General features: G+C 44.3%; 2 protein-coding genes across 2 annotated transcripts; both read left to right on the top strand.

Moving 5' to 3' along the window:
* Positions 1-361: 361 nt before the first annotated feature.
* On the top strand, positions 362-4043 carry LOC118508562 (sodium/potassium/calcium exchanger 3-like). Its single transcript, XM_036048460.1, has 6 exons — positions 362-1089; positions 1165-1352; positions 1437-1584; positions 2724-2936; positions 3032-3229; positions 3353-4043. The coding sequence occupies exons 1-6, from the start codon at positions 576-578 to the stop codon at positions 3787-3789; spliced, it is 1698 nt and encodes a 565-aa protein (XP_035904353.1). The 5' UTR covers positions 362-575; the 3' UTR covers positions 3790-4043.
* A 2821-nt stretch (positions 4044-6864) lies between these two features.
* Positions 6865-11953, top strand: LOC118508561 (sodium/potassium/calcium exchanger 3-like). The gene is made up of 6 exons (XM_036048459.1): positions 6865-7508; positions 8124-8369; positions 8461-8597; positions 9696-9866; positions 9938-10340; positions 10415-11953. The coding sequence occupies exons 1-6, from the start codon at positions 7397-7399 to the stop codon at positions 11083-11085; spliced, it is 1740 nt and encodes a 579-aa protein (XP_035904352.1). The 5' UTR covers positions 6865-7396; the 3' UTR covers positions 11086-11953.
* Positions 11954-13558: the final 1605 nt, after the last annotated feature.

Raw genomic sequence — 13558 nt, 5'->3', positions numbered from 1 at the left:
GGATGAGCGTTGTTGCATTTCTGGCGCTTATCTCTCGCGCGAGCGCACACAAGCTGACCGATCTACCATGGAAAAAGGGACAACTCGAGCCGTACGTGTATAGCGCAGGATGGCAAGGGATGGATGTAGTTGTTGATTTATGATGTTCACAGCGCTACACTCACATCGCGCTGGCATCGCAAACAGCAGCTCCGCTTACCAATCTGACAACATCCGCATCTTGACCCTCGGTATCGGTCCGGTTCACCCTGGTGGCGAGAGCGTTGGGTGCGGTGCCGAACGAGCAGGACAGATGCTGTAGATTGCGCTAGACAATGTATTGAGAAATTGGACTATAAAAGCGCACCGGAACGGGCAGATTGACTTTCTTTATCCACAGCGGCTGTGGAGGCGTGTGACAGAAGCGCACAACTCGAAAGACAACTCCGTCACACAGTGGAATCGGTCTAGTTGAGTGCAAGAACCAGAAGCTTCAAGCTAACTGTCTGTCAGAGCAGTGTGTAGTTACCGTCGGTGCAGCATACATAGCTAGGACATTCAACGCAAACCTATCACCGTTTTGGGCGGCTCGTGAGATGGTAAAACCTGGGACTAAAACGTTAAACGAAACCTCGTTCTGTGGCATTCGCAATCGTCGCGTACGAGTTGCGTTTGTACTGCGTGTGCTTTTTGTGCTGTGTCTAGGCTCGTTGCATGTGTTAAACTTAGCTCTCAATCCGACCGCCAGCAAAGCAAGCGAAAATGGCTTCCGATCAGTTGCGACCGGTGCTTATGGGTCCCGCCGATTACTCACAATTCCTCAGAGTGATGTAGAGTTGTTGGACCTGCTTAATGGAACGCTTCCACCGGAACTCAGTACCAACGTCCCATCGGTGGACGGGATAACCAACGTTACAGACGCACCAGAAGAAAATGAGCGCAATTGTACGCCAGCAGCCATCTTTGAATTTCCGTCCGATGGATTCACGCGCGAGGATAGACGGCATGGCTGGATACTGGTGCACGTGGTTATTGCCTGCTACTGCTTCTGGCTACTTGCCATCGTGTGTGATGACTACTTTGTTCCTGCGATCGAGCTAATGTGTAAAAGTAAATCAAACACTGATGCTGGAGGCTGAGCTGCTACGAGGATGCTAACTACCGATCTCTCTTATCTATTGGCAGAGCTACAGGTGAAAGAAGATGTGGCGGGTGCAACGTTTATGGCAGCGGCATCCTCTAGCCCAGAGTTGTTCATCAATTGTGTGGGCACGTTCGTCACGAAGGGCGATCTCGGTGTGGGCGCCGTCGTAGGATCGGCCGTGTTTAATATTCTAGCCGTACCAGCTGTTTGCGGACTCTTAGGTGGACAGGTAAGGATCCTTTCGGTTGTGCTGATTTGTTTTGAGCACATGCCATGAGTAAGTCACATCGGGTAACTCTTTTCGTATTCGCAGGTCGTGCAGCTAAGATGGTGGCCCGTGACACGAGATTCCATGATGTATGGAATGGCAGTGATAGGTTTAATTGCGGTCCTCTACGATGGCCGGGTAATGTGGTACGAGGCCACAGTGCTAGTATCGGCTTACGTGCTATACATTACAGGTGAGTATCAATCGCAACGGCGAAGGTAACATAAGTTCGCTCCTAGTGATCGTTATACGGCATTACATCATCATGCGTGTGGTCGGCAATTTCTGTTATCTTGAAAAAAGTCCGGCAGCTGTCATTAAGCCGTAAATGGAATATCTCTGCGAATACGTAAGACATAACATTGTTTTAAAAGTTGTACTGTAAAGCTCAATGCTCCCCGACAGACGATGTCCAACTCTTAGCAGCTGGTCGAATTTGCAAGGCGGTGCCTTAATCATTCTGTTTGCTTTAAACTGCACTTGTCATCCTGCAATGTAGGTTGCGGCACACGGTAACGGTGCACTTGTCGTGGCCGATAAGAGGCACCAACAACATATAACGCCACGCGATGAACCGAAAAGCGCAACAATGTAGGCCAAACGACGAAGATGGATGGAGTTGGACCTAGGATAAATATATCTTAATCTTTCGTCACTTACGGTTCGGTCACTCCGAGAGAGTTGAAATGGCACTGAACTTGACATAGGGCTATCGGTATCTCGCTCTTTTTCGGCAGCGCCGCCGGAGTCGTTTTGATAAGCATCCTCTTCCACACTACGTCTTCGTTTGCGGTTGGTGAAGATGAGAGTGGAGATGAGAATTTAATTATCTCATTGTTTTGTCAGCGAGCTAGGCAGTTGAGTGACGGCGGAGCGTTTTGTCGTGTGCCAGTGTCATAAAATTTTGGTGATGGATTACTTCAAGTTGCATCCAAATTTTACCACGTGCGTCATGATTGAAATGTCACGCCTGAACACTATCGCATGTAAATATTGAATAATCGCTGACGTACGATCGGTTATAGAATTGAGGTAGACATCGTGAAGTAATGCCGTTGAATACCTATATATAGTTACTGATTATTATTTTTGAATTTCTCGATCAAAGATGCGATCTATTTTTGGGTCCTAGTCCTAGCTGTGATGTCCTAGTGTGAAAAGAGATAAGCTGTATTTCCTATCTTTAGCTTCTCGATCCTATAGATCTAAATATTTTATTCTAGTAGCATAGTTTATTGTATGATAACATATTGATCTGGCCCTATTTAAGTACACTTTAATCCATATTGATCGTTTATCTTAAAAAAAATCTTTCAACTCTTTACCTTGTAGCAATGTACTGCAACGATACGATCAATCGCTTTATGTCGAAAACCTTCCGCCGAAAATCGTACATTCGTCCGTACACGGAGGTAACGGAAATTTCGCCGCTCCTTTCCAACGGAGCCAACGGCAAGTCAACATCTGCTGCCGGCACCAAGAACGGTACCAACGGCCAACATGCCTGTGACAGCGATGCTAGCGACGATAGCTTCGAGGAGTACGGTAAGTGGCGAGGATAGTGCAAAGCCAAACTTTACCTCAAGACCTCTCTCGATTAAAAGTTCGCCTGTTACTTTCGATGTTTTCGCGCCCTCCAGAGCTGGCCACCTCACCCTGGAACCATCGGGACGATAGTCTTATAGCGTTTGTGTGCCGCTGGCCGATCACCTTCATCCTGTGGGCAACCATCCCGGACTGTCGACGCTATCCCCGGTTACGGTTGGTCACATTCTTCGCGTGCATCTTCTGGATTGGCATCACGTCCTATTTTGTCGCCTTTCTCATCACCGTCGTCGGTAAGCTCTGGTCACAACTGGCCGAATAGGGAGGTGGAGGGTTCGCGCACTGTTTAAGCCTCTGTTTTCCGCTGGCCAACCACTTTCTCAAAGATAATCATCCCTTCTTTCGCTATTTTCAAGGTGACACGATCGACATACCGGACTCGGTAATGGGGCTAACGTTTTTGGCGGCGGGAACCAGCGTGCCGGAAGCAGTGTCCAGCATTATCGTGACGAACCAGGGTCACGGTGAGATGGGCATCAGCAATTCGATCGGATCGAACACGTTTGACATTCTGCTGTGCCTGGGGCTGCCTTGGCTAATTAAAGCACTAGCTTTTCCGGCCGTCCCCGGAGAGCGGTGGGTTGCGCTCAACTCTTCCGGACTAACCTACTCCGCCATCTCGTTACTGTCGACACTGTGCGGGCTGTACACGGCGTTTTGGTGCAATCGCTTCAAACTTGATTGGAAGGTGGGTTTAACCTGCCTTTCGATGTACATCGGCTTTCTCACGGTATCGAGCCTGATTGAGCTGAATGTGTTCTTCCCAGTGAATCTACCCACTTGTCCCCACTGATATTCAGACGACGATGCTGCGAAGGGACAATCGATTAACAGTGCGTTGGTTTTCCTCGAGCATGACTAGAGTAGGGTCAAATACTATTTTCTAGATAGTTAGGGCGTACGGAAGATGATTGAAACTACGATGTAAAGCATAGTTTAATTGTTGATAAAGCTATCAGCTGTGACTTGTTTGGGCATGTTCGAAAAATATGTATTTGTCTATTTAACTAAATAAATACAACCATATAAAAACAATTTTTGTATTCATGAAAGGACTATTTGAAAGGATTTTTAATGAGATGATCCGGAGTACAAGAGATGTTCCGAAATATTCATCGTCTTTTGTGATATGTTTAAAGACAGTTAACTTGAACTATAGCTGGGCTATAGCTGCTCAAATGGTTAAGGAAGTAAGTTTGCATATCCGTTGTACTATCAAAAAACTGAGAGATGGTGATACACTTTTTGATTACTATTCATAGCTAAGATGGCCTGCCTGTAATGCCGTAGCTTTTCAACATCTCCTAATTTCTGAGAAAAGCGAAAATATCGTTAGTCATGTAAGACTGTGAAAAGCAACTGAAACCAATGAAGAGACAGAGTGAGTCTGGCTTCTTCATCTCCTTCCTTGGCACTACAACCTCGAAAGGTCTCTGCCATGCCATTTCTGGCCTAGACTCTGTGACTTGATTTTATCCGTAACAAGGTAGTCAGCACTGCGTTCGGGAAGGCGAGATCGGTTGGGATTAGAACCTCGGCCGAGTAAAGACCGTAGTCTCCCTCATGTCACAATAACTTACCAAAAAACGTTAACTATAAAACTTGATTATTGCTAGTAATTGTGGCTAATGACACGATACAAATGTTTCAACTCACAAAGATTCAAAACCTAACATAGACGTCAATCGTATCCGGAAGAAAATCTGTTCCACACCTATCGTTATTTGCGTCATAGGTTCGTTTTCCGGCCCGCCAGATGACGCAGGATCTGGAATTGAAGTGCGAATTGCACGGAGGGCTGTCTAGCCAGGACAGTTCAACCGTGTTCAATCAACCCACCCGGGCAGCAGCTGTGATCGTTTCAGCCCTGTTTCCGCATCAGCAATAGATAAATCAATTATTTTCCCATCGGATAATGGTGTTGATTTACTTTTTTTACAGTCATTTGCGGTAACGGTAGTAAGGAACAATTTAATTGAAGCAAAAAGATAAGGATGCGAAATTTTGACTGTCACAGGAGAATGGTGCTCTCGATGACTAAGCTTGGGTCGCACGGTACCCGTACGCCGTATGAGGCGATGATAATGGGGAAGGACAGTACATCCAGGAGGTTGGTGAAAAACGAACAACAAACAACATTAACAAGTGCGTCACAAACATATCGACACGGTAGGTGTGCATCAATGGTACTCGCTCATTGCGACACCGTTTTGTAAATTAAACACCGAATGGGATTAGTCTTTGCAGGCGTGTGTGTATCAAATGCTAACACTCACTCTTTACTGATGAATGAAGAACTGTAGCAAACATGCTTTCACTGCAATATAGTTTGAAAGAAACTGTTTTATTATTAAAATCCACCTAAAGCTTCGGCTAAGCCACGTCTTATCATACAGGAGGAAGTGGGGTGTAATAAAATATTTGAGATGTTTATCTGCTTGCCACAATTTGTAGCACGAGTGGCGATATTAACCCCTGGCAAAATAAATATGGCACCATGGTTTGCAAACTAAAACATCCGCGGTCATATCGCCACATGAAAGGGCCGTGATTTTTACGACCTCGTACCCAACGAGGGTTGTAAATCAAAACGATATAAAATAAGCCTGTCGTCCAGTGGGAGCTTCACTAGAGCAGAAAATTTGAGCTTTCCTGACAAGCGGTGGGAACTGAACGGGCTTTATCAATTTATGACTTTATGTAAGATTTTTCTGCTAACCGAAAATTACTGGTCGTAGGTCGTGAGGAGCCAGTTTTTGTTTTGTTTTGTTTGTGCCGAAATGGATTATTTCATGAGTAACTGGTGCATAGGGCAACACCGTGAGGGTAATTGCAATGAACAGTGTGCGGATCAAAGGTTTCAGTGTGTACGTTATGAACGTTATCGTTTGTACATATCACGGAACCTTATTGTAGCCTTGTTCAGATCTTTATGGATTTAGTGGTCTGAGGTACTTAAGCATGATTAGCCCACTGATTTCGTTGAATACAGCTGTAGAGCTTGACCATTGGTGTGGCATATGGGATCTCAGTCCTTCATTGTAACACCTCCCATTACTGCCATGACGAACCAAAATTACTTCATGTTGTGCAACGTCAAGCTGGCACAATCTTTAAGTATAACTGAACTTCAGTTATTCTTTGGTTTAGACGATTTTAGACGGGGTACTTCAAGCCCACCCAAAGAGCCTGAATTCACAAAGAATCTCCCCCCCCCCCCCCTGGTCATCAGATTTGATATGGCCCCCATCTTCATACCGCTTAGGTCCTCCAAGGGGCTTAATCCACTATTGTGAGACGGTAGACCAGAGACAGACATGATAAAAAGACGTTAATTTTGAACAGAAAACCGAACTAAAACTTTTAAATAAAACGTTAAAAGCGTACTATTACGTCATGTGCGAACGAATCTTGTTTGTTTACAGGTTCACAATTTCTTACCATCATCTTGACGTACGTGCACAGCCAAAACCCGTTCACTCGATGATAATGAAATACAAAATGACAGCAATTAGAAACTCACAAGTCACTGGCAAATGGAGCGGATCAAATCCATGAATGGATTAACGCACACCCCAATCTTGATCGGTATCTGATAGGTGAACGAGGCTTATCAAAACTACCACATGGTGGCAGATAGTGCGTACCGTTTAAAAAAATGCGACATTTGCAGTATCTCGTAATCTATATGTTGTGAGCGATCGTAAAACCAGCGCACACACACACGACCATCAGATATTAGAATTTGCTACCGAAATCAAAACCGGCCTTAAGTACGTTTGATAAAGACGCACACATTGACCGCTATCAACGTGTGGGATAGTAGAGACTGGTCGAGCGGAGTTGCCAAAAATCGACCATCGTCTCACAGACACGGCTCAGAAACGCACTGGGCAGCGACTCATGCGGACGAGTTGCTACGACCGCAAGGAAGCTGCAGCAAGCGACCGTTTGGCAGCCAGTACTGTCCTTTTAGAGAGGTTGCACAACTAAGAATCTTTGCGCTTAGTAATATCCACCGCAAGTGAATATTGCTGTACACCGTTCAGCCGTTCTGTTGTGGTTCTGTTTACCGTGACGTGAGGATAGCTTCAGCGGTGATCGCTACGGTGCACTCTTACCAGTACAGTGCCAGAAAGTGTAACAAAAAGAGAGTACAGAAAAATATCCTGGATATATCGTTGATCGGTAAACTTAAGTGGATGTGTGCAACCGAAACAGTGTACTTGTGTAAAGTGTCGACGTGCAGTGCGGAGGCAGTTACATGAGAGTTAGATCACACTTTTATCCCAAAGTGTATCGTAGCTCATCCGTGCACAGTGTGCGTTAGTGTTTCGAGTGGCGAGAGATCGAAAAAAAAAGTTACTAACACATTCGTGAACTAGTGCGTACTTATCAGAATGACACCTATTCTAAGCCGTCTACGGACGGTAAGCACAATTGTGCTTTTAATTCCGATGGCTATGTCCATGGTAGTGATCGATAGCAACACATACGATGTCACTCATTTAGGTAAGTATGTTATGAAAATCGTATGAAAGTGTCTAACAATATATTTATGGCTTTTTAAACATTTTGTTTCGAAAATAGACAACTCAGGAAAATAGACAACTATAGTGTCCTACACAAATTAGTAAAACTTTAGGACACAATAGGACATAATTAGGACATAATTTTAGGCTTAGAGCACAAAGTGAAATATTTTTGTGAGAACATGCAGTTTTGGATAAAGGTTACATAAAAATAATTTTATCTCAAACTCCGCACATTGTTTCATTCTACCAAAACAAATGTGAAAGCAAAACATCATAAAAATTAAAAATAGAATCTTATTTTGATCGAAAAGATCGTAAAGGCTAGTAAAACCTTGATGAATAATGTTATTAGTCTAAAAGATGTTCCTATAGCTCATCAACCTAATCCCATCAAGGTTACATTAATCGACATTAATACGGTAGACATTAATTTAGCTGTTAATTTATATTATCAATGGATTTCTTAAAATAATTCAATCCTTAAATATCAGTACCTTTGATCTTGATAATTAAGCCACTAATATTAAATATAAATGCCAACTTTGCGAGCTTATGTTGAAGCTAAACGAACGACTCATGCATTTGCTTGTAGATATTTCAACGGATCCTTCGGTAGATACAACGACGGAGCTGCAATACTTTTCGCTCCCGGACAACACTAGCGTCGCCGTGCCAATACACCTGACGCTGGACGAAAGGATACAGCTGGAGACGCTCACATGGCACTGGTATCCTTGGCGAAGGATCAACTACGATGTATTGCCCGATGGTAAAAAGGTTGAAATGTTCTGCGAAGGTGGCTCCTCGATGGACGATTTGCCCGATGATATATTCACACGTAAGTCGCATTCACATTTTTGCAAACGTACTAACGAACAAAGAATAGTAATGGAGCTGTGCGCAATGTATGTTCAAACTATCTTCAACAGAGGAACAACGGATGCAGGGTGCTATCGTACTCCACTTCGTCGGTGCCATCTACTTCTTCACGATGGTGGCGTACATCTGCAGCGAGTATTTTTTGCCTTCGGTAGAGTGCATCTGCGAGGATCTTAACCTCACACAGGTAAATGCAAACGAGTAGTTGGTTCAATGTTCTACCGCCTCTACCACCAAAAAGTAAACAAAAAAGAGATGCGCAGTTTGCCTAAATTACTCATTACGACTCGTTGGCTGTGGGGGGTATGTCAGTAAAAGCAAACGGATGAAACACCGTTCATAAAAAACCACCGCTTAGATATCCAGCCGGGATGAACTGCAGCAACTAAGGCACCGATAACTAATCCTTCGCCCATGTGATTACGCTACGCGCTAGATATGACAGGGCGTGATGATAAGTTTAAACAAAATTAAGATCCACCAGCTTTACTAATTACATCGGGGATGGCATTGCGGTAACTGGAAGGTAGCAAGGCGTAGAAGAGAGACATTGAAAATTAAATTACCAAGTCCAATTCCATTTGTACTCCGGACACACTTTACCAGACCTGTGCTTCTTTTTTCGGCGAATATTAGACAAAGCACCACATTTATAGACACATTTTTACTGTACCTCCGTGATTGTGATTATTGATAAGATAGATAATGGATGATAAAAATTTAGCGCACGGTGGTTGTACCTCACAGTAATGTCCTTTTTCCCCCAAAACAATTCAACCTTTGACAGAACAGAACAGTAAAGTAATGCGATCTACTGAGCCGTATCATAAAATCGGATTTATCCCACGTACCGTAACAAGTAGAGTATTATGAATCTGCAAACGGTTCAATATAAATCAAATTGCTCTCAACAATGGTTCACATAAATCTTTCATCGCACTGTACAATCCAATCGAATCCACTTGACACCTCTCTTAATCGCGATCGCTTTATCATCATCTGACTGAGTAACGATTAGCGCAATTGATTTACTAGACCCTGCTCGATTCATGTATACACCGTGTTTGGTCACACCTTCCCCCCTAGGGCATTGAGAGCACGTGCCCTATCAATCATTTCTAGTATCACACTGCGGTGTGCGAACTTGATCCGGCTCGATTACTGCAGTGGAGCTTCATGTACGCGCCAAGTCTGATAGCAATACGTTGTGCAGGCATTTCTGACGTTTTGGAGAAAATTACAAAGTACTTGTGTGTCTAAAGATCTCCTTTCACCTTTCCTTTAGGATGTTGCAGCCGCTACCTTCATGGCCGTCGCTTCCACCATGCCAGAGTTTTTCACCAATACCATCAGCACGTTCATTGCAGACTCCGACATGGGCCTCGGAACGGTTATGGGGTCACTGCTGTTCAACACACTCGGCGTGGCAGGATTAGCTGGGTTGGCAACGAAAGCGGTAAGCATTACAGGAGGTCTATTACATTTCATCGTTGTTATTAATACTGTTGTCTTTTCCAAAATCAACAGCCTGTTCAACTGGACTGGTGGCCGCTAACACGCGACTCGATCGTATTCTCTGCACACGTCGCACTACTGGTTGGGTTTGCATGGGACGGCCGAATCTACTGGTACGAGGCGATGGTGTTCTTTATCCTGTTTTTCGTCTACTTCGTGCTGATGTTTCAAAACAAGCGGCTCATGAAGATTGCGAAAAAATACATCGAGGTAAAGTGGAATCTGTGTGCGCGAGTCATTCGTAACATCGAGGAGGACGAACGGATCGCAGCGGAAGCGCAGGCACAGCAGGAAATTGGTACCATTCCAAATCTTGCACGAAAAACGCTCGAGAAACCAGCGTTCCGAGCATCGACGGCTTCAATACTGTCCGAGCAAATGGCTGAGACTAAGATGAAGATGGGTGAATTGCAAAGTAAGTGTTACATACCGGTCCTTTGCGGTTGCTAGTGCTGATCTAAAGCATTGTCTCGTTACACTCTGTTTCAGTTCCCGCTCGTCATGTTGTTGAAGACCCGGGCGAGTATGACGACATGACGCTATGGAAAATCTCGTCAGAAACGTGGTACCGAGCGATTTGGTGGTGGTACAGTTGGCCACTGCGATTCATCACGCACTTTACCATCCCGCTACCTGCCACGATGCGCCGCTGGTACCCGCTCACTTTCATCATGTGCATCGTGTATCTGGCGGGATGTGCTTTCATGATCTTCTGGCTGCTCTCAATCATCGGATACACCTTCGACATCCCGGAGTCGGTGATGGGTTTGACGTTCCTGGCCTTTGGCGGATGTATGCCGGAAGCCGTGTCGGCAGTGTTGGTCATTCGTTCGGGCAGCGGCGCCATGGGTGTCTCAAATGCGATGGGTGCCAACTCGCTGGCCATCTTGTTTTCGCTCGGTTTGCCGTGGTTCATCCGTACGCTGGCCGATGGTGGAAGCAGCAACAATTCGTACATCGTGATTGCCTCGTACGGACTGCAATACTCGATTATTGCTTTGCTTGGTGCGATTGCATGGTTGTACGTTGTGATCTACATTGCCGTATACAAGCTGCGCAAGCGCGTCGGCATGGTTTTGTTCGTCGGGTACGGTATCATTGTCGCTTTCATGATCTTGAACGAGCTAGATATCATCATTCCTTCCGGCGAAGAGTGTTAGCTGGGGGTACCGTTTTAGGCAGTCCCTACGAATACGTGTATGTATACTCCCTGTAGACATCGGCAACGTTTCTACTCTCATTCGGTGACATCCAAGTGGAATACTCCCCAACAAAATGCTCAAAATCCCCTGTCCGGAAGTGTCCAGAAGCTCAGGAAAATAGCCTTTGAGTGATGATTAGTGTTTAAGAATGGCTTAAAAATATGAGTTTGATTAGTTTTACTAGTTCCCTTCCGTGCCTATCCATTCCCAAAGATGTACCATTCGTTAACGCTCGAAGGTACAGCCCGTACCAGAAAAAACCATCGCAGCAAATGTTAGTAGTAATAGTTAAGTGTAGAATGTTTATAAATTACAGCAAAATAACCTACTTATCACCACCAATACCAGGACCTTTCTTTTCGTTGCTTTTTTGAAATACGTTCATGTGATATTTACGTTTGACCAAATGGATAACTCAGTGGCCGACTGGCGCGCGGATTTACTATCTGCTGCCGTCGCTGTTGCTGCAGTTTATGTACACCGCTCTGACTACATTTGTGACTGACTATAGCTAGTTGTGCACTGGATGAAACTTTTCCTCGAACGTTTATTGCTTTTTTTTCTAAATTTTGATCAACAATTGGCACGAATCAGCGTCGCAATAGATCGACGAGCGAAAGCAAAAGTAGCAGCTTTGCAGTTTGCAACAGCAACTGCGGGCAATGGAAGGATAGTACGTTGTAATTATTGCATGTAGCTAGCGAACTACTACGGATTCTACCATCAGTTATGCAACTACGCCGTGTTCAATATTGAGGATATTCGAATGGTGCACCATGAAAATAAAATACTCTGTTGCGTTTTCGAGAAAGCGCCCGAAACGTTATCAAAACTGTTTTTGTACTTATATACATCCGAATACGTGATCCACAACATTTAATCGATTTGCCATCTATAATATGCAGAATGTCCGGATTCGCAGCATTGGCCTATTACAGAAGACTTCAATACCGCTAATGGACAACTACTATCGTCAGCCAATCTGTTATCTTGGCCTGTCTGATAACCGCATTCACACTTCAACTCAGTTTGGGATTATTACGCCTCTCCTATCCCTTCGGACGACCTTCAAATAATTCTGTCATGATCTCATATTGTCCTTCCCCGCTTACAGTACTGGACAAATAAAACAGACACGAACACCAGTTGTCACATGGAATTGTCAGCAATTTATCTGGACATGAACAATCTCGAGTGACGAGTCTTTGCAATGCCTTCGAGCATGACTTATTAAAACCCAAAGTTTTCTGGAAGGGAGTTTGTGGAATCGTTTAATCTAAATGTCGTACCATACAGCAGGTTTTAAGTACAGCTTTTGGAAATGAACGGAATAGATTGGAATGTTTCAACAAGTACACTGGAATGTCCATTGCCTATAGGAAACCCGTTTAGTGTAGTAATGAATAATGAAAAAAAAAAATGAGTTCTTTGGGCAGAAAAGAGTATGATCCAGATTGATCCAGAGTATGGCGCAGATCCGGTGGCGCACCACAAACATTATGATATAGGAATCGTTTGCGAGGTCCGGAGATGGAAGTTTGGTCCTTATCAAGGGAATAATGACTGCAGTTGTGTATTTCGACTTGCAAAATGAAAATTTGATAGTTTCGCTTTTGAAATTGGCCTGGAAATGGAAATTTCATCAGAACAAGAATCACAAACATACAGCGAAAATAACAACTGAGTGTTTAGAACCCAACCGAAATAATTTGTTCAAATGGCCACCTTAATATCCCGAATTGATGATTTATATTCCTAATTAATCGTTTGTGATGTTATTTGGGCAATCAAATAGACAACACAACAGTAGCCATCCAAATCGACCATTTTGAAGCTTTGATAACAACTCGGGAGCGTATCGATCAAGGATACCTACAGAGGCTAGTTAAAGGTAAGCCCCGACGATTGTTGGAGGTCACGCCTAGAGTGATCATATGAAACATAATGAGTAATGCAAAATATAAGCTGAAAGTCTTATAACTGCGGCCCTTGCTACAGAATTCGCCAGAAGCTACCAAGCTGGATTTGTTGGAGGGGAATCCTCGACCGACCAAATCTTTACCCTTTGGCAGATCCTCCAGAAGTACCGGGAGCACCAGATCCCCACGCACCACCTGTTGATCGACTTCAAGGCACTCTACGATACCATAGATCGGACCGAGCTATGGAACATCATGCGGCAGTGCGGTTTCCCTGCGAAGCTTTTAAGGCTGTTGTTCAGTTTGTCTGAATAACTGGACATATTTGCGCCTGGGGGATATGCAAGCAGGTGCACGGAGGAAAGACTAGAAATGTAAAATTACTGTAAATCGCTACAGAAACCGTTGTATGTTTGCCTGTACCCCCCGATGGATGACAATACAGGAGAACAAGGTTTAGAGCTTTAAAAGAAATTGAAGAGCGATTTATTTCAACATCCCTAGACCAATCA

This window comes from Anopheles stephensi, chromosome 2 (assembly GCF_013141755.1).
Source record: "Anopheles stephensi strain Indian chromosome 2, UCI_ANSTEP_V1.0, whole genome shotgun sequence".
NCBI lineage: Eukaryota > Metazoa > Arthropoda > Insecta > Diptera > Culicidae > Anopheles > Anopheles stephensi.
The sequence above is the reverse complement of the archived record's forward strand: the minus strand, read 5'-3'. Positions and strand labels throughout refer to the sequence as shown.

Excerpts from the sequence above, each read along its gene's own strand:
- LOC118508561 (XM_036048459.1), top strand. The coding sequence starts at position 7,397 with ATGACACCTATTCTAAGCCGTCTACGGACGGTAAGCACAATTGTGCTT. Across the intron at positions 7,509-8,123 it reads ATACGATGTCACTCATTTAG|ATATTTCAACGGATCCTTCG; the intron begins GTAAGTATGTTA and ends ATTTGCTTGTAG. Across the intron at positions 9,867-9,937 it reads CTGGGTTGGCAACGAAAGCG|CCTGTTCAACTGGACTGGTG; the intron begins GTAAGCATTACA and ends CAAAATCAACAG.
- LOC118508562 (XM_036048460.1), top strand. The coding sequence starts at position 576 with ATGGTAAAACCTGGGACTAAAACGTTAAACGAAACCTCGTTCTGTGGC. Across the intron at positions 2,937-3,031 it reads CGATAGCTTCGAGGAGTACG|AGCTGGCCACCTCACCCTGG; the intron begins GTAAGTGGCGAG and ends CGCGCCCTCCAG. Across the intron at positions 3,230-3,352 it reads CTTTCTCATCACCGTCGTCG|GTGACACGATCGACATACCG; the intron begins GTAAGCTCTGGT and ends GCTATTTTCAAG.